Genomic DNA, 18,788 nt, shown 5'->3' on the forward strand with positions numbered 1-18,788 from the left:
CTCTAGTTATCTTTAATATGGAACATTTTCTCAGTCTTTCTTTGATTTTCATAACCTTGTTACTTTTGAAGATCACAAATCAGTTATTTTGTAAGATTTCACTTGATTTGGGTTTGATTTTTTTTTCTTCTTGATTAAATTCAGGTTATGTATCTTTGCAGCAGTATCACAGAAGTGATCCTGTAATTCTTTTATTGCATCCTACCAGATAATGTATACTTTTGATTTGTCCCATTACCGATGGTATTCATTTAGATCAGTGACTAAGATCATTTCTGCTAGGTTTGTCTACTGTAATGTTCTCTTTTTTTTCCCCTTTGTAATTTGTATATGTATTCTGTTCCTCATAAAGCTTTGAATTTATGCATACTATTATGGACTCATAGGTTCCTATTCAGTGGGTTAACATTACTTCTTTTACTTATGTTCATGCTAGCATTGTTCTAGATTTGTCCAATGGAAGCCGCTAGAAACTTTTCTTTGTGTCCTGATCATTGTAATATTTTCTTGCTTTCTGACACCCACACAAAATGTTCCAGGCTCATATTTTTATGGTTATCCTTTTCATGCAGTGTGGGCCCTACCTCTCCATGCTAAATTATTACCTGTTCACCAACTTGGTTACTCTTTCCATCATTTGTGGGTTCTTATTCCCTGTTTTGCTGCCCGTCCTTGTGGAACCTTTCCTCACCTTTCCTTGACACGCAGAGTTAGGCCTTCTCTTCATGAGAACACTGTCCTTAGATTGTGACAACCTACCCCAGAGCGCCCCTACGGGTGATCCCATCTTGACCTACACAGGCTTCGCTGAGCCACTGTGGCTGCCCATCCCCCAACATTCCCATCCCCTCAAGTACAGGATCCTGGTTTCCTTGCCCACTGCCAATTTCTTTAGGACTTAGTTGTTCAGGAAGGAAGAGAAGGTAGAAGGAAGATGCAGAAAAATAAATTATAAAACATTTTGTAAATACATTGTAAATCTGCATGTTAAGTCCTACTTTGTGACCTAATACATATGTATTTATAACTCATTATTCATTGAGCTGTGAAATAATAATAATAATGAGGACTATTAATGAAAGCAAAACGTGGCTTCTAGATTTGAAATGTAGTTCTATTTTTCAACAAGTCGTTATTGACCTCTTATTAGGCACATGAGTGATAATTAAAACACAAAGTATAGATTAAACAGAGTTTCTGCCTTTAAGAAGCATGACATCCTTAAGACCTAATAGTGAAGTGATATGCAAAAATTATTTTATACATTGATGTATTTTGTAATACAGGGCAGCTAATATTGTAATTTTATTCCTAGTATCTACAATAGTTAAAAGTCATATGATAATGAGAAAGAGATGATTGGGTTTTTGATCTACTTTTTATTCAATAGCTAGTACACACATAGGTCAGACTAAACACAGTATGTTGATGTGTAAAATGTATTTTTTGCACATTAGTGGAAAGATATTTAACTACACATTTTTTTCATTTGCTATTTATTGACAATTAATTTCCAGCCACTAATGATACACATGACTATAGTGTTATCTAGGGTTATAGTACTTATTTCTAGTTAATGATGAAGTGACTGGAAACTTCCAGCTTTTTTCAGTGTTTTATTACATTCCTGGTAATACTTTTGGTCTTTCATCATTATTAATTCATTTAGTATTCATTGTGATAATACTGATCATAATAAATTTATTTCAAATTCATGTAGATGTCATATTTTATTCACTGCTATAGGATTTCATTGTAATTTGGAACTAATTAATATACCATTAAAATAAAGTGTTACCCACATTTTTCATTTTAAACATAAAAAGTCTAGCAGTTCATGACATATTGTATGAGTATTCAGCATCCCAGTGGTAACCCAAGTATCTGTAAATTTCATTTTTCAGCAGTTAAAAAAAGGGCAACAGAGAAATGTGTATGGAAGTGGAATTACAGCATATAAATTAAAACTTAGAAGTAAGTTAACTACTAGTTATTCCAAAAATATTTCCCTTTAATTAAGATGTGTAGTTCTTATTAGTATGATGTATCTGTGTTTATATTTATATACATTGGTGTTCATAACTCCAATAAAAGATCATTTAATCTTCTTTTTGACTGTATTACATGTTAGCGTTATTATCAGGAGAGATTAGAAAACAAAGTCAAAACAGATAATTTGATTGCTTATTCTGCATTTCTAATGACAATAATAAATAAAGTGTAGGTTCAAGCTATACATCAGTTTAAAAGTATTAGGTGTATCTGCATATCTTATTCAAATATTTTTTCTCCCTTTTTCTGAAACTTTATTTATTAGAGAGAGAGAGAGGGTATGAGCAGGGGGAAGGGTAGAGGGAGAAGCAGACTCCCCACTGAGCAGTGAGCCTAATGCAGGGCTCGATCCCAGGTCCCTGGGATCATGACCTGAGCCCAAGGCAGATGCTTAACCGATTGATCCACCTAGGTGCCCTTCTCCCTGTTTTGAAAGGTAGTCACTTGATTGTTGATGGGGTAGGAAAGACCAGCGTTTTCAGTAATTTAAATAGATTATATTAAAATGAAAGAAAACATATATGATCATATGTTCATGGAAAAAAAAGGGTTAAATACCCATAAGAAACTGTTTTATCTCATTATTATGGATTTCACTTCACATCAGCCTTATTAAATAAAATTATTCATTCCTTCTTCAAGCACTATAATCTGTGAATTGCCTGCTTTACTGGACATTTTGTTACTGTATCTTTTCTATTTTTGCCATAATGACATTTTATATCTTGCACCATCATATCTTCTTATTGGCTAGGATAAGATTTTAAAAGAAAAATGAAAGAGTCCCTCTAACCCTGCAACTCCTGGAAACATTGACCTTGTCTTCATAACTTCTTTACACCATTTGGAACTACTCCATTCTTCCTGGTGCCTTACCATTAACTTCTATCACACTGCAAAATACTATCTTTTATAATTGGGCCTTCTTTTTTTCTTTCCTTATTTAAATCCTAAAATCTTGTTAATTTTTTCATTTATATCAATGAAAATTTCCTGTATGTATTTAAAGGCTGAATTATCTCCTACCAGCAATATTATGAGTTTCTATTGCACTACATTATTACCAATACCTGGTATACCCAAAATTTTTGTTTTTTGTTTTTGCTATCTTTTGATTTTGATATCTTTTCACATCGTAGTCTCAGCTTTTCTTATTTAGGAGATTTTCTTATTTAAGGAGATGAGTGCTCTTTTATGCCACAAGATTTTAATATTATATTTGAAAATGGCTTACATGCACTCTTCTTTTTACCCTTCTCCCCTTTTTTTCTCCCCCTCCTCCTTTTACTTCCCTTTCATCTCCTCTTTTTAATCTTTCTAGTCTTCTCCTTTAGGTGCAGTGATGGGTAAAAATCCAACTTTCGGAGCCAGACTATCTAGAATCAAATTTCAGCCGTGACATTTATTAAGATGTGACCTTGGACATATCCCTACACCTCTGTCTCCCTTAGTATATTCCTCTGTCAAATGGGGATAAGATTTTAACGTTGTGAGTAGGGGTAGTGAGGGAAACTTGCGAGTGTTAGTTTTCATAGGGATTACATGTCTGTAATATGCATGCCATTCCCCAAGAGAAAGCAGCTTTGGTAAGACAAAAACTGTTAGGAAAAACAGTTTTTGTTAATGGTTAAAAAAGAAAAAAAAGGGGGGGGGTTACTTCTGGAGCCCCTGGGAATGCATGTGGGACAGAATGGGTAATATTACTGATTTGCAGATTTTAAAGTATAGTTGAAAGACGTCATCAGGGCAGTCCGGGTGGCTCAGCGGTTTAGCACCGCCTTTAGCCCAGGGCCTGATCCTGGAGACCTGAGATCGAGTCCCGCATCGGACACCCTGTGTGGAGCCTGCTTCTCCTTCTGCCTGTGTCTCTGTCTCTGTCTCTCTCTTTCTGTGTGTCTCAAATAAATAAAATCTTAAAAAAAGAAAGAAAGAAAGAAAGACGTCATCAAACAATCATTTTGCAGGACTTTGTTAAATATTGTGAAGAGCTATGAGGTTATACAATGGAAAGGCCTAAAGTGGTCTGGGGCGTCAGGGGAGGCTCAGGGTGAAGGACTTCAAGCCGTTCTTTCTACCATGTGGAGCACAATATGTCTCTGCTATAATTCTGAACATGTAGTACAAATATACAATGATAATCGAACTTTCTTTTATTCCTGATTGTCTTGAGTGTCCTCTTAACCTTACTGATTTGTGTGAATTCTCTCCACTATTCTTTTTCACATCTGGGTCACTGACTGATGCATGATTTTTGTTTTTCTTTTTGCTTTTGCAAGTCCTTTAGAGTCAGGCTTTCTAGGTAACTTTCTTCCTTGCTTATTTAGAACTATAAACCATCCACTTGTTTCTCAGCTATTTGCCATCAACAGCTTAACTGCTCATCTTATTTTCTTTCTCTTAGCCAACTCCATAGTATTGTCTAAGAATTTTATTGTTGGAAGGTTTTTTCTCCCTTCTGTTTTTGTTCTAAATATAAATGTAATGAAATCTATATGTTTAATCTAGCATATGACAATGAAAAAATAACCTGTTCAAGGAAACACTATTTTGAGGAATTTTTTTTTACTCTTTTTTTAAAATTTTTTATTTATTTATGATAGCCACAGAGAGAGAGAGAGAGAGGCAGAGACACAGGCAGAGGGAGAAGCAGGCTCCATGCACCCGGAGCCCGACATGGGATTCGATCCTGGGTCTCCAGGATCATGCCCTGGGCCAAAGGCAGGTGCTAAACCGCTGTGCCACCCAGGGATCCCTATTTTGAGGAATTAAAAAAAAATGAAGAAATAAATGACTAGCCACTCTTTATTCATTCAGCAACCATAAAATGCTAATTAGGTGCCAACCAGCATTCTAGGAAAGAAATTACTTTGTGGTGCACAGTATGCCTTAAACAGTATCACTGTATCTACTAGGGATGGAGAGGGAGAGTTGTAATGACTGGTAAAATTAAGATAGAAATCTGTCTTGACTAAACCTTTTTTTTTTTTTTTTTTTGCTGTCAGTAAAATCTAACAACTGAACTTCTTGTCTTTTTTATAAGCCCTTTGGCCTTGCCCCTGTTTTAACTTAAATTCTGAGAATTCTATCTAAAATAGGCATTCTGTGATGGATTCATTTTACTTAGAGGCAGTTCATTTAACTGATGCATTGAGGGAAATATGCAAGCATTTTAATCTTGCATGATATGTGTAGTGTCATTCAAATAGGAAATTCAAGTAATCACATTTTTAAAGTAATGAAAAAATACACATTATTTTCTTACAAAAATCACTGGTAAATTAATTAGTTTCAAAATAGGTGATTCTAAAAATTAAGAAAAAAAAAAAAAAAAGCTGTTGAAAGCACATGACCTCTCAGAGAAAGGTTAATTTTAAGAATATACCTTATGATTTCTGAAATGCTTTATTTACTATTTTAATTTTATTTAAAATGACATTTGAAATATATTATCGTTTTGGAAGAAATTAAAGGTTAAGTTTAACAGGTTGATTTGCTTTAGAATTACATTAGTCAACTAATGAAATGCTTTAAAAAATTTCTTTTTAGTGTTGTAGATTTATTTAGGAAAAAGGAATATGATGCAGCAGTTAAGATCCAGAGCTGGTTTCGAGGATGTCAAGTTCGGGCATATATCAGGTATATGATTTTGTCATGGAAACGTCAGATATATCATAAAAATATACTCTTTAGAAAATGTAAGAAAATGTAATTTATTTATGTAGGTGCTCATTGCAAATAATCTTTTATTTTACTTATAATGAAGTTGATAAATTATATGATGTCCTTTTTAAAGAAATAACTCTTTTGGTCTTTTCTTACATATCAAAAAACTAAATTATATCAACCATATCTCCAAGTTTAAAAAAATACTCAATATCATAAATACACTTGATGAGATTCTTTTTTTCAAATTCCATAGGTTGTGACAAATGACTAGACTTTATGTTTAGTGGTGAAATCACTGATAAGAAAGGAAAAAACAAAACAAACCGAAAAGGAAGTTATTGCAATCTTCTACAACATGTTGATAGAGCAGGTGATACCAGGATGCTGCCATCTTGGTTACCAAGGGACTAAAACTGATCTCTTTATCTTAATTGTTCTTGCTTTTTCTTCAGTGCTTAAATTTTCCTTCAGTCTCTCACAATTCTGAGCATTGTGCTGGATAAGGTAGAGGAAGAAAATGCCTAGTACATAATCATTCAGATGGTGAACTGGGGATTATACTCTATAGTTCCTTTTGTTAGGTCATAGGACTTCCAGATTCAAGTGCGAAGATGCAGTTTCTCTATTGGCCCCTATACAAATGAGGAACATGGTGGCAAAGAGGAACATGGTGGCAAATCAGCTAATTTAGCTGATTAACATGTCATTAGCTTGGGTAGACTGGGAAATATAAGTGGAAAAGGTGGTGTTTCTTGACCTCAAGAAGTATTTCTAAGTACTTACAGTGACTCACATCAGTAGTGCCTGGCTTATTTCTCAGTGTGTTCCTTTGACTTGTTTTATAATCTTAACATTCAGAGCTATTTCCAAGAATTAGTATTGAAGAGTATTTGAAATGTAAAGATGTTTAGTCATAAGCCCCAAATGAACAGAGTATCTCTGCCCCTTTTGCTGCTTCTAGAAATGATTATTTCTATTGTAGAATGATAGCTCTGCCCTTTAAAAGTATACAAAAATTTGGATTTGATTTTGAGTTTTTGTATTGTAGAAAGATACAGTCTAAGAAGAAACTTAAGCAATAATCTGGTTCAAAGAAAGCATACTAATACATTTTTTTTTTCACCTAGGCATTTACACAGAGTAGCAACTACTATTCAAAAATGGTGGAGAAGTTACTTAGGCAGACAACAGTATCAAGTAGTTGTGAAGGTAAATATAAAACTTATGTATGCTAGCATTTGAATTATACAATATGCTATAACTTCCTAAAGTTGTATTTACATGTCTCTGCATAACATGATTTCTCAAGTTCATGTACTTTCTTATACTAATACTATATGTTCCTAATTAATATATGTCACTTGACATATATGTTTTTAAAATCCACCAAAAGGCAAGTTTATTCTTTTATTTCAAGTAGCTAAGTAAGCCCACTGTCATGTCTGCAATAACTTTAAAGTGCTTCTCATTAATCTCATTAGTTGTTAGCATCGATTTCCTGTCTAGAACACTAATCTCTTACATCATTGACATTTCAGGCTACTTAAAAAGTAATATTTAAATTTTGAAATAATTTCAGATGCACAGAAAAGTGGTAAAATATTGTACAAAGAAATCCCATATATTTTTCACTTGAGTGAAGAAATTTGCTTCATCATTTTCTCTCTTTCTTTCTTGGTATATTTTGTTTTTGTTCTTCCTCATATATCGTTATTTACAATCATTTAAGATAAGGTTGCAGAAGTGATGTTCTTTACCTCTAAGTTTTCAGTGGGTGGTTTCTACCATAACCATATTAAAATGATCAGTATCAGTTAAATAGTTTCTGTTTAATACTATAATCTGTAGACTCTATTCACATTTCTATTCACATTGTCCCAATACTGTCATTTATTATAAAAACATCTTTTCCAAGGTACACACCCTGATTTTACATTGTACTTAATTGTTATGTTTCTTTAGTCACCTTGAATATGCTTAGTCTGTGTTTACTTTTTATGACCTTGATATTTTTGAACAGTGTAAACTATTTTTTGAATTATTTCTTAATTTTGGTTTAATTATGTTTCTTTGTTGTTAGATTGAGGTTATGCATTTTTTTCAGAAATACATCTTGATACATCACTTAGGAACATGATGTCAGTTTGTCCTATGACAGCGGGTGTTAACTTGGATAATTTAAAATGGTGTCACTCACACTGCAGATTTATTTTATCTTATGAGGAGATACTTTTTTTCAAGATTTTATTTATTTACTCATTAGAGAGAGAACATGAGTGGGGGGAAGAAGAGGGAGAGAATCTCTAATAGACTCTGCATTGAGCCCGAAGCCTGACACGGGGCTCAGTTTCATGACCCTGAGATCATGACCTGATCCAAAACCAATAGTCAGATGCCTAGCCAACTGAACCCCATGAGGGGATTATTTCAAGACTGTATATATGTATGTATATATGAATATATGTATATATATGTATATACAAGAAGATAAATCTTTCTCATCAAGTTTTGTTATAGTAGGTTTAGCATTCAATGATGGCTTTGGCCAGAATCTATTGTATTTGTCAAATAGCAATTTTCTAACTCTGTCATTTCTTCTACATTTACTTGTTAGCATATTAGTATAATAAAAAGCTTTTTTTGTCCTATTTAAAAAAATTATTTACATCAGTATGAACTCATGGATTCCTGTTTTATTCAATAATAAACTAGTATCACTAATTGGTTTGGTGTTCAAATTAACTCGGCCAGCAGAAGCTCCTTCAAACCAACTTTCAATAGAATCAAATTACTTAAAATGGAATGATCAAAAATTTAAGTTTTTTTGTTTTGTTTTGTTTTGTTTTGTTTTGTTTTGTTTTGTTTTATGGAGTACCGAGTTATCTTTGGCCCCATTATCCATTCGTGGTTGGGGATCTATATCACTGTATAGACAAGATAATAAAGTGTGTGTATGCATGTGACATTTCATGAGTATTACTGACTTAACCTCCATTGCTGTAGTTTCTAATCACAAGCCACTAGTCAAAAGGTTATGAATGATTGAGACTTCTTTTTGATCAAATATGAGAGAGTATAAACATTTCAGTGATTATTGTCAAAGTATTCAAGTTGGGAATCTATATTTACTCTAATGATGCTGAAGTTACTGGAAAAAATGTTCTTAAAAATTTATATAATGATCCATTCTAGGAAATTTGTTACTTTGGTGTTCTAACTAAATTTGATCAAAAAGAATATCACTCATCATAATCACTAAGTTATTCTCCAATTTTGGGTCTGATTATTTTTGGAATCATGGGGGAAAAAAGATGGAGATTTTCCTTATTTAGATAGGTTCTTGACAGTTTTTAAGTTTTTGCTATTATGTACACAGGATCTCACATAAGGATCTCAAATAACATAATTGGACCTTAATAAGTAATTATTGAATGAAATTAAAATAGCTGTTACTGATTGACTATTATGATTAAAATGTTGTAGCAAACATTTTACATATTTTTTGAAAGGTTTTATTTATTCATGAGAGACACAGAAAGAGAGAGACAGAGACATAGGCAGAGGGAGAAGCAGGCTACCTGGGGGGAGCCTGATGGGAGGCTCAATCCCAGGACCCAGGACCACGCCCTCAGTCAAAGGCTCAACCACTGAGCCACCAGTCGTCCCAACATTTTACATATTTAATGTATATACCAACTGAAGTATCAAACCAGTCCTTGAATATTTTCATCATTTTATAGGTGAAGAATTTTAGTGTCAGCTGTGGTTACTTCCCCAAGGATATACTGTTAGTGATATGTGAAGAAAAGTTCAAACTCAGTTTGATATGGTTCCAAAACCCTTATTTCCTGAGCTGGTAGGCAGTTGAAGTTCAGTTCAGAAGATTTCCCTCCTTTGGGTTATACAGAGGTCTATGAATTCAGCTTAAGTAGTGCTGACATACCAGAGATCCCCATCTTTGTGGAGCCTTAATTCAGAGAAGGTCCACTGTCCTAGCCCATGTATTTGATCTCTCAAGGTCCATACTTTGAGAACTCTGTGGCTAGTGGGCCACGTAAAGGGAATTTTTTGTTAGAGTCAATATCCCGATATCCCTAATGCTTTGAGTCCTGTTTCCTCCACAGCTGCCACCAAGTTGATTCCTAGAGTTTAGCCACCTCTTAGAAGCAATAGGAATGCCAAATGTGGTATTTCCTTATTTTAAAATGCTAATGCCCAGCTCTTCCCCAAACATGTGGAATCTTTGCTACTTTATTTCTCTTTCTCTGCCCACAGCTCCCCTCTTAACTTTCCTTCTTCCATTTCAAGATAATTTCTTCAAGCTCAGGTTTTAGAAAAACAAAGCGTAGTATGGGTGAACAGTCACATGTAAGCCATTTGAAGCAAGAACACATGAAAGGACCTACTACTTTCTTGGATTGAAGGGTGGGACATGAGTTAAAGATATTTTTAAGTCTACATTAATTATCCTGTCACACACAGTAGTACACACTGTCCCACACATAGTCTGTAGTAACTATGTTTAAATCATCATTTCCCAAATTTATTCTGCATAATTTTTTGGCCTGACAGCTCTGTAGAATAATAATAATGCCATATAGTACATGATTAAGTTATAAAATGAGTGATACAAGTTAGCGATTTTAAAAGTTCAGTAGCAGAACTCTTCCTTCACTAAAATTTTAGCAAAGTTTTTAGCCCTATGTATGAAATAGGTGTAAGCATTGCAGCTGTTTTGTAAGTTGAAGAAACTCAACTACTTGGACTTTCTCTGCGGCCTCTATTGTCACTTGAGCTGCCACAGCATAATTTGAAAGCCAGTGATTTAATTTGCTCATCTGGGAAAGGATCACAGAAAACTGATGATATTACTTGCCTATAGGAGAAGAAAACTAGGTACTTGAGGAATAAGCATAAGAGACTTTTTTAGTTCCTTGGTGGCTCAGTCAGTTGGTTGTCTGCCTTCAGCTCAAGTCATGATCACAGGGTCCTGGATGGAACTCCACATCAGGCTCCCTGCGCAGCAAAGTCTGTTTCTCCTTTTCCATCTGCACCCCTCCACCCCCCATTAGGCACTCCTCTCAAATAAATAAGTAAAATCTTTTTTTAAAAAGAGACTTTTTTGGGTCACCTGGATGGCTCAGTGGTTGAGCGTCTGCCTTTGGCTCAGGTCATGATCCCGGGGTCCTGGGGATCCAGTCCTGCATCAGGCTCCCCTCAGAGAACCTGCTTCTGTCTTTACCTCTCTCTCTCTCTCATGAATAAATAAAATCTTTTAAAAATTAAAAAATAAAAAGAGACTTTTTAATTATAAACTCTTTTATAGCTTTTGAATTTTAAACAGTATGAATGTATTAATCTGTTAAATAAATTAATTAAAAAAGGAAAGTCAAATTAGAAGGGACTCTCCCACCAAACACATGGACAGATAATAAGTGCTTAGATGGGGAGTTAGTGTTATCTCCAAAGATCAAAAAAAAAAAAAAGAGAGAGAGAGAGAGAAGAACTGACACTCAGAGGATCAGTAGGTGAAAGACTGGGGAGAGGGAAGGACATTACAATTAGGAGCAGCATGAATGAGGTTTTGAAATTGGGAATGAGCATAGTGTGATGGGAGACAGGACAAATGTTGATCTGGATGGCACAGAGAATTTGAGGAGTAGCAGATGGTTGGTCAGGAGTTGAATGTGATCTTTATAGTTTCCTACATTTTAAAAGGAATTTCTTGTTTAAAAACTTTTTATATCCATTATTTCATATTTTCTAGCAATAATCTGTCAAGTAGAAAGTGTACATATTATTTTAATTTTGTAGAGAGAGAAATGAGGTCTCAGGAAGATTCAGTGATTCGCCTTAAGTTCTTAGCTCCTAATCCATATAGACCAACATGCTAACTATTTATTAAAAATCTTCCCTGCATGTCTTTTAGGTACCCCAAACCTGTTCCTTCTTATATATTCCTTTATTCATATAAATGGTACAACCATTCAACCAGGAATCCAGTCATCCTAGACTCTCTACTATCTCCTTCTCCCTACTCTTTATCTGCTATCAGCCATCAAACACTTTCCATTTCCCCTCATGAAAGTCTCTTGACTTCAGTCTAAACATCATCATTTTACTCCTATGCCTATGGTACTTGCCATAGTGTGCAATATAAAACATACACTTTTACATGACATGTCAGGGTTTTTCATAGTCTCTTGATTGCTTCTTATCTAACCTGACTTCTTGCTACACCTGTATAAAATATACTTTGGACACGTGAAATCATTTGCCATTGCCAAAATATGCAGTGTCCTACAGGATTTTTGCAAATGCCCTTTACCTTACCTGGAATGCCCTTCCTCCTTCACTGTGACCTGACTCCCATTGGTCCAAATCCTACTTGTTATCCTAGACTTAAACATCAACCTTACCTGATCTGAAGCTGAGTGTAGAATGGGGGGAGACTGCAGATGTCAGGTATGCTTCACTAGCTTTGTTCATGTAGGCCTTTGTACCACTGTGATACATTTGTTTATCTACATTTCTTATTTGACTGGGAGCTCCTGAATGGCAGTGACTGTTCAATTTACTATATCTCAAATATATCATATTAAATGTCACATAGATAGCCTGCAGAAATTTTTGCTAATAAATTACATGATTCACAGGGATATATGTTGGAAGACTTTTGCTATGGTCAACATAGCTGGTGATTGTATCACTATGTGCCAAAAATATTCACTATGCCCTTCTTCATAAAAAAATGATTTTTTCTCATCTTATTGATTTGGGCTAAGCCATGTGTTGTGAACAGATGGGACATATGTGACACTCAAGATGAAGGTTTAGAAGTTTCTTTCTCTTTCCTCCTGGCATAAGAATGGCACACCTTAGTCTTGGACTGTTGTTCCTTCATCCTTGGGGTTAAGATGAAGAGATGGAGAGCATAGATAGCTACAGGGAACCCTAGCTTACACATGTGAGTGAGAAACTTTTTATTTTGTAAGCTACTAAGATAACTGCATTTTTAGCTCAGCAAACCTGATTAATGGTTATAATAATAACAAAAGCATGCATGTTTATGAGAAACGTTCCGAATGGGGCATTCAGTGAAGCTTACAAAAAGATGTTTTGAGCTTTTTGAGTTTGTGATGATGTTAGGACACCTCCATGTGGTGACATCTTGTAAGGCGATTTTGCAGAGTCTCTTCAGAGTGTCTGGCATATAATAATTAACACTCCACAAATGCTTATTAAAGTGAACTATTGAATGGAAGTTTAGATTGAGAGTCAGCTGGAGACAAAGATTTCAGAAACATCATTGCAAGATGACAGGATTTCCTACCTGATGGAAAAATATATATATATAATATATATCTATCTCAAGAGTAGAGCAGAGGTCCAAGAATTGAAGCTTGTGGAACACAATAGGTAGAATTTAGGCAGAGGAAAGGGAATTTTAGGCAGATGATAGCTAGAAAAGCAGATATACAATATCACAGTAACTAAAGGAAAGAACTGCTACCAAATTTGCATCTTCAACAGTCTCAGATGTGGCAAAGGTCACACAGAAAGTGAACTGTGAAAAGACAGATCCTAGGATCTCCTTAGATAGGTTCAGTAGTTTTAGATAGCCTCACAAAATTCTATTAACTAAATTATTTCTATCCAGGTTTTAAATATTTTAATAGTGACACCAACTGGATTATCCAGTCCTAAAGGATCATGGGTTCTCCACTACAGTGCCTTCATTAACTCACAATAATCAATCGTTTCCAGTTTTCTTTTGTGAATTGACTCTTGCTTCCTTGATGACTATTGTTTTTGCTTCTTTTTATTCTCAACCTCCATTTCTGGCCTTTCTGCTGACTTCTAGGCTGCTGTATCTGGCAACATAACCCAAATTTGTCCATCTTACGAATAATTAATTAATTAATTAATTAATTTAGGGTTGTTGATTCACAACCTTGAAACTTTTTTCCTGTTAGTGAAAATTGTTGGTTATCTGATATGTGTGCTCAGTGCACATGCGTTTCATACCTGCCAAGCTCTTTGCTTTAACTTTACCACAACTTGCTCTTCCTACTGTATACTCAAATGGGCCTACTGTTTTGGGAGATTTCTTGTTGTTGTTTTAAGATTTATTCATTTATTTTAGAGAGGCAGGGGGGCTGGGAGAGGAGAGTGAGACGTGGGGAGGGGCAGAAGGTGAGGGAGAGACAAATTTCAGCAGATTCCACACTCAGTGTGGAGCCCAAAGTAGGGCTCGATTCGATTCCAGGACCCTGAGATAACAGCCTGAGCCAAAACCAAGAGTCAAAAAAAAAAAAAAAAAAAAAAAAAAGGCAAAACCAAGAGTCAGACACCAACTACGCCACCCAGACAGCCCTGGACCTTTTTGTTTTCAACTGTATTGTGTTTTATGTGGCTTGTCTGTACTGCTCTCTGCTTTATTTTATAAATGGTGAGGTGAAAATAGTCATTCCTAGGTGACAGTACCTGAAAAATACTGAAATATTTTTTTACTCATGTCATTTTGAGCACTAGCATTTTGAGTGTTATCTAAGTGAATTCATCACTATAACCTATAACAGGATAGCTGTATGCATCTTGTTATCCTTTTAAATTTCCTTTTCTTTTCTTATATTTTATCATTATGTAATTTACTTTCTGTTTAATATCAAATACACTGCTTTTTTAATCACAAGACTCTGAGAGCAGTAAAGTATAAACACTACCCTAATATACATGATTCATTCTATATGTATTATTATTAAAACATATATGTGTACATATGTATTATTATATACTTATACTCCTAAACAGCTCAATGTCTTGTTTTCAAATGGAGATCATTCAGTGAATAACATTTGTATGGCAATCACATTAACAGAATTTAATTAAAGCTTTTTCCTTGAATGTGAATAGTCTATGGTAGAACTATTTCATTTACTAAGACACTTATTTAAAAAAAAATGATTATTCTTCAGATTCTGAATAGTCTATATTGCTGAAAATCAAAGCTCACAATATTTATATAATGCTTATCATTTTATTACTTCTTAAGAAGTTTTTGTATTAGATTAATATTTGAAAGAGTAACAATAGAAATTTTATTCACTTTAAGTAGAACAAAGGATGCCGTCTATAAAATTTCATTATATCTTGTTATGATAAATACCAGCAGGGTTTTTTAATGTACAGTAAAAATATATAAAATATTGGTTACTAACTTTAAAACCAATAAGATTGATATGGTTACTTCTATAGACATTTTTATTACTCTAAATTAGGTAAATAAAATTATCTCTTCAGTAGTTGAGAAAATGCCCAAGTCTTCTTATAAATTTCTTTACAGGACTTCTAAATCAGTTATAAGTTAATAAGGCAACATTTATCACCCTTTAGCATCAGAGCAGAAAATTGAAATGTATTTTTCCCCTTTAGAGTCTTACAGTTTAGTTAAATACTAAAGGCTAGATACTAAAGATTCTGACATGCTGGTATTAATTTAAAATTATTAATATATGTTCATAATACTTATGAAATGAATTTAGATTTGATTCTCCTGCTTTTAAAGATTACATTATTAATAACTGTAAGAAATAATAAAATTGGCTTTTAATTTTGTGTGTGTGGGAAAAAAAGGGTCTTTTAAAAATCAGCTGTTGATAATGAACAGATTCGTATCAGTTGCCAACAAACAAGGCAAAGCATATGCACAAAATACTCACGATTATTTGATAATAAATCATTTTAATGATTATACTCAAAATTATGAAATGAGGATAGCACTGATGTGGAAAATAACAAAGGCTCATGCTCATCAGATCTGTTATCCATATGTGCATGGCTTCTGAAGGTTCCACTGTCATCACTTTAATGCAAATATTTTCTTTGTACTGCCCAATCTAACAAATAAAGCCAGCTGATTTGGTCGAGTTTATATAGATAGATGTGTTACTCAAAATTATTATGAATATATATTGCTTTAAGTGTTCTGCTTTTTGAGGAGCAAAGGAAGAAAGAGAAAGAGATAGAGAAAAACCAAACAGCAGACTTAACTATAGAGAACAAACTGATGGTTACCAGAGAGGAGGTGGGTAGGGGGAAATAGGTGATGGGGATTCAAGAGTACCCTTAGTGTGGTGTAGAATTGTTAAATCACTATATTGTACCTTGAAATTGATAGAACACTGTATGTTAACTATGCCAAATTTAAAATAAAGCATTTAATGAAAAGTTTTTTTAAAGTGTGCTTTTGAAAATAATTGGCAATTTCCTCCTTGAAACTCATCTTTTTTTGTTTTCAACCTAAACAATCAATAATAAAGGAAATATTAAATCATTTATGGTGCATTCATGTAGCAAAATACCATGTAGCCATTGTATATAAAAATATGTGAAGAGGGAACTTAAAAATGGGGAATAAGAAATATCTGTATTAAATCTGTCTCAATCAGATAGAACAACTTTCAAGAGAAGTTAAACCATCAGGGTTTAGGAGAGGAATTTGCATTACAAGTTTAGACTTAAGAGGAGAAATATTTCTAGTTCATAAGGTCTAGAACATGGCTATGGTAATGGAAGGCTATAGGTCTTTGGGACTGAGAAAAGCAGCAGTTGTGGGATTTAGTGATTAAATATATCGTCTACATGAATTTGAAAGGTTGCAAGATAATGGCAGGAGTTGTGATGAAGACCATTAGCTTGATGTCAAAATCTTTATAGCATATGATTGGAGCAAGTCAGGGATTGAACACCTGAAGTATGACAAACCAAAAGAGATAGAGAGTCTTAAACGTGGAAAGCTGGAGGTTCAAGAGTAAGGTTTCTTGTTCTTATGGTTTGTTGTTGTTGTTGCCCTTTCCAAAGGAATACTTCTTACTGGTTTGAAATGGTTTGAAAGTATGCTTTGGAACTAGAAGAATGCCAGTTTCTTCTGGTTGATGGTACTTGGAGTAGGAGAGAAAAGATAGTTTCTCCTATAAGTGCTTGCAAGAAAAACAGGAAAGATAAGGTTTGGAGAGATGGAAAAGAATGGTAAAACATTTCCAGTAAGGGGAGTAATATGGACATGGAGGTGAAGAATAAAAATAGTAATTTGATCAGATTGAGCTTTAAAGGAATGGAGCGGTGAGAGATAATTGGGAGGAAAATTGGGATCTGATTGTGGTAAGCTTTGAATATCACTTGACCTCTAAGAGAGTGGTTCTCATTTATCCCCAACTACCATCCCATTATAACTCACCTGATAGGAAGAAAAAAAGAAAGAAACAAATAAACTCAAAATATGAAACATGCCTCTATCAGTAATCATGGTCAATCCCACTGAATAGCAGCCCTGTCTAAAAGATTCACATGTATACAAACCACCCAAAAAATTATGTTTTTAAAAGAAATACATCCTCCAAGAAACATTTCAGAAGCCTTGTAAAAACACAGGCAGTTGCTGTGGCAAAAGCTATACAGCTAACAAACGGTTGATTTAGTGTTCAAACGCTGTTTTTCACTCCAGAATTTCTTCCTGCCCTATCTATTGTAAGTGTGACATATCAATTCTGTTTATTCTTCTTTCTCTCTTTCTTCTCCACTCCCTCTCTCTTTCCCTTTCTTTATTTATTCAACAAACATTTGGGGAAACATCTATAATTGACAATCATATTTTCATTACAGTGAAACTCATCATTTATGCTTGAATTTCAGTCCAGATTTTTAGTCTTAGTAAACTTAGTATTTTATGATAAAATGGGAAATGAATAAATAGAAAAATTTTAAGAATTTTGTCTGTTGAGAAATTACAATAGCTTGTCATTGTTGGATATACTATTAATATTTAGTAGCTAGGATATGCTTTGTTTATCCAACTCCATGGAATAGAAAAAAAAAACACATTTTGGGGACAGAATTCTAGCCAATAATTTTAAGAACAAGAGCTTTTATATGACTTATATTAACTCTTCATGTAAGCAAAAAGACACATTAATAAAGCATCATTACTTAGAATGGGAATAAAAAGACTTAGCTGAAGAAATTTTGTAAGATTTTAAAGTGTCTAGATGTGTCTCAAAAATAGCTTATGGAAATGAACAATTCATATTCACAAATGATTTTTTTAGTTTTTTAAAATCATAAAATGCACATAGCATAAAATATACCATATTAACAATTTTTAATTGTAGGATTATTCAGTGGTGCTAGGTACATTTACATTTTTATGCAACTATCAACACTACCTATCTCCAAAATTTCTCCTCCATCTCAAATGGAAACTCTACCCATTTAACAAAAGTTCCCTCTTTCCTCTAGTCCCTGGTAACTGCTATGCTTTCTATCACTGTGAATTGGACTATTTAAGATACCTCGTGTAAGTGGGATCATGCAATATTTTTCACATAAGTATATTTTTGTTTCTTTCCAAAACAAATTCAATATCAAATAGTGGTTCACTTGAGAATGATACACTGGAATCAAAGTGCTATTCTACCTTTTAGCTGTAAAACTCAGAATCCGTTCACTTAAAAGCTAGATCTCTCTCTTCTCCATCTTCAGAATGAATTTTAACCTCTTACATTTTGGAATTTTACTATTAAATTACATACTTTTAGCTACAAAATGTATAACAGTCCTTTTATAATCATCATCAACTGTGTCCCAAGCATCTTAAATATTTTATCTCATTTTAATCTTCACCTAAACTCCATGAAGTATGTACTGTTCCATTTTGTGAGCATGGAAGTCAAGACTGGCAGGTGTTAAGTAATTTGTTCCAAACCACACAGCTGGTAAAAGCAACATCAGGACCTGTACTCAGATCTGTGGCTTGAAAGCTCACACTTGGTGCTGCTTACTGAATAGCAACATAATAAAGATAAGAAACACTGCCTCTTTCAGATCCCAAACTTTTTAGATAGGTAATTTTTAATATGTTTCTCCTGTATAAAGCCATTTAATTGTTGTATCTGTGTCAATATGACTTGAAGAAGTACGGTATTAAAGTAAATCTTTTAAATTCACCTCAAATGCCAAGAATTATGCCTTGCTTGCTATGACGAAGAAAGAATTTAGAATGAAGTAACATC

General features: G+C 33.9%; 1 protein-coding gene across 6 annotated transcripts in view; it reads left to right on the top strand.

Moving 5' to 3' along the window:
* Positions 1 to 18,788, top strand: part of SPATA17 (spermatogenesis associated 17) — a 206,338-nt gene that overhangs the window by 7,390 nt on the left and 180,160 nt on the right. For all 6 annotated transcript variants that reach the window (XR_012001794.1, XM_025991317.2, XM_072759548.1 and 3 more), the window contains exons 2-3: positions 5,599 to 5,688; positions 6,846 to 6,927. Coding sequence is in view for 5 of the 6 variants with exons in the window: in XM_025991317.2 (XP_025847102.1) it covers positions 5,599 to 5,688; positions 6,846 to 6,927 (172 nt within the window). In the remaining variant the exon portion in view is untranslated. The remainder of the gene's footprint in view (positions 1 to 5,598; positions 5,689 to 6,845; positions 6,928 to 18,788) is intronic.

This window comes from Vulpes vulpes, chromosome 5 (genome assembly GCF_048418805.1).
Source record: "Vulpes vulpes isolate BD-2025 chromosome 5, VulVul3, whole genome shotgun sequence".
NCBI classification, from domain to species: Eukaryota; Metazoa; Chordata; class Mammalia; order Carnivora; family Canidae; genus Vulpes; species Vulpes vulpes.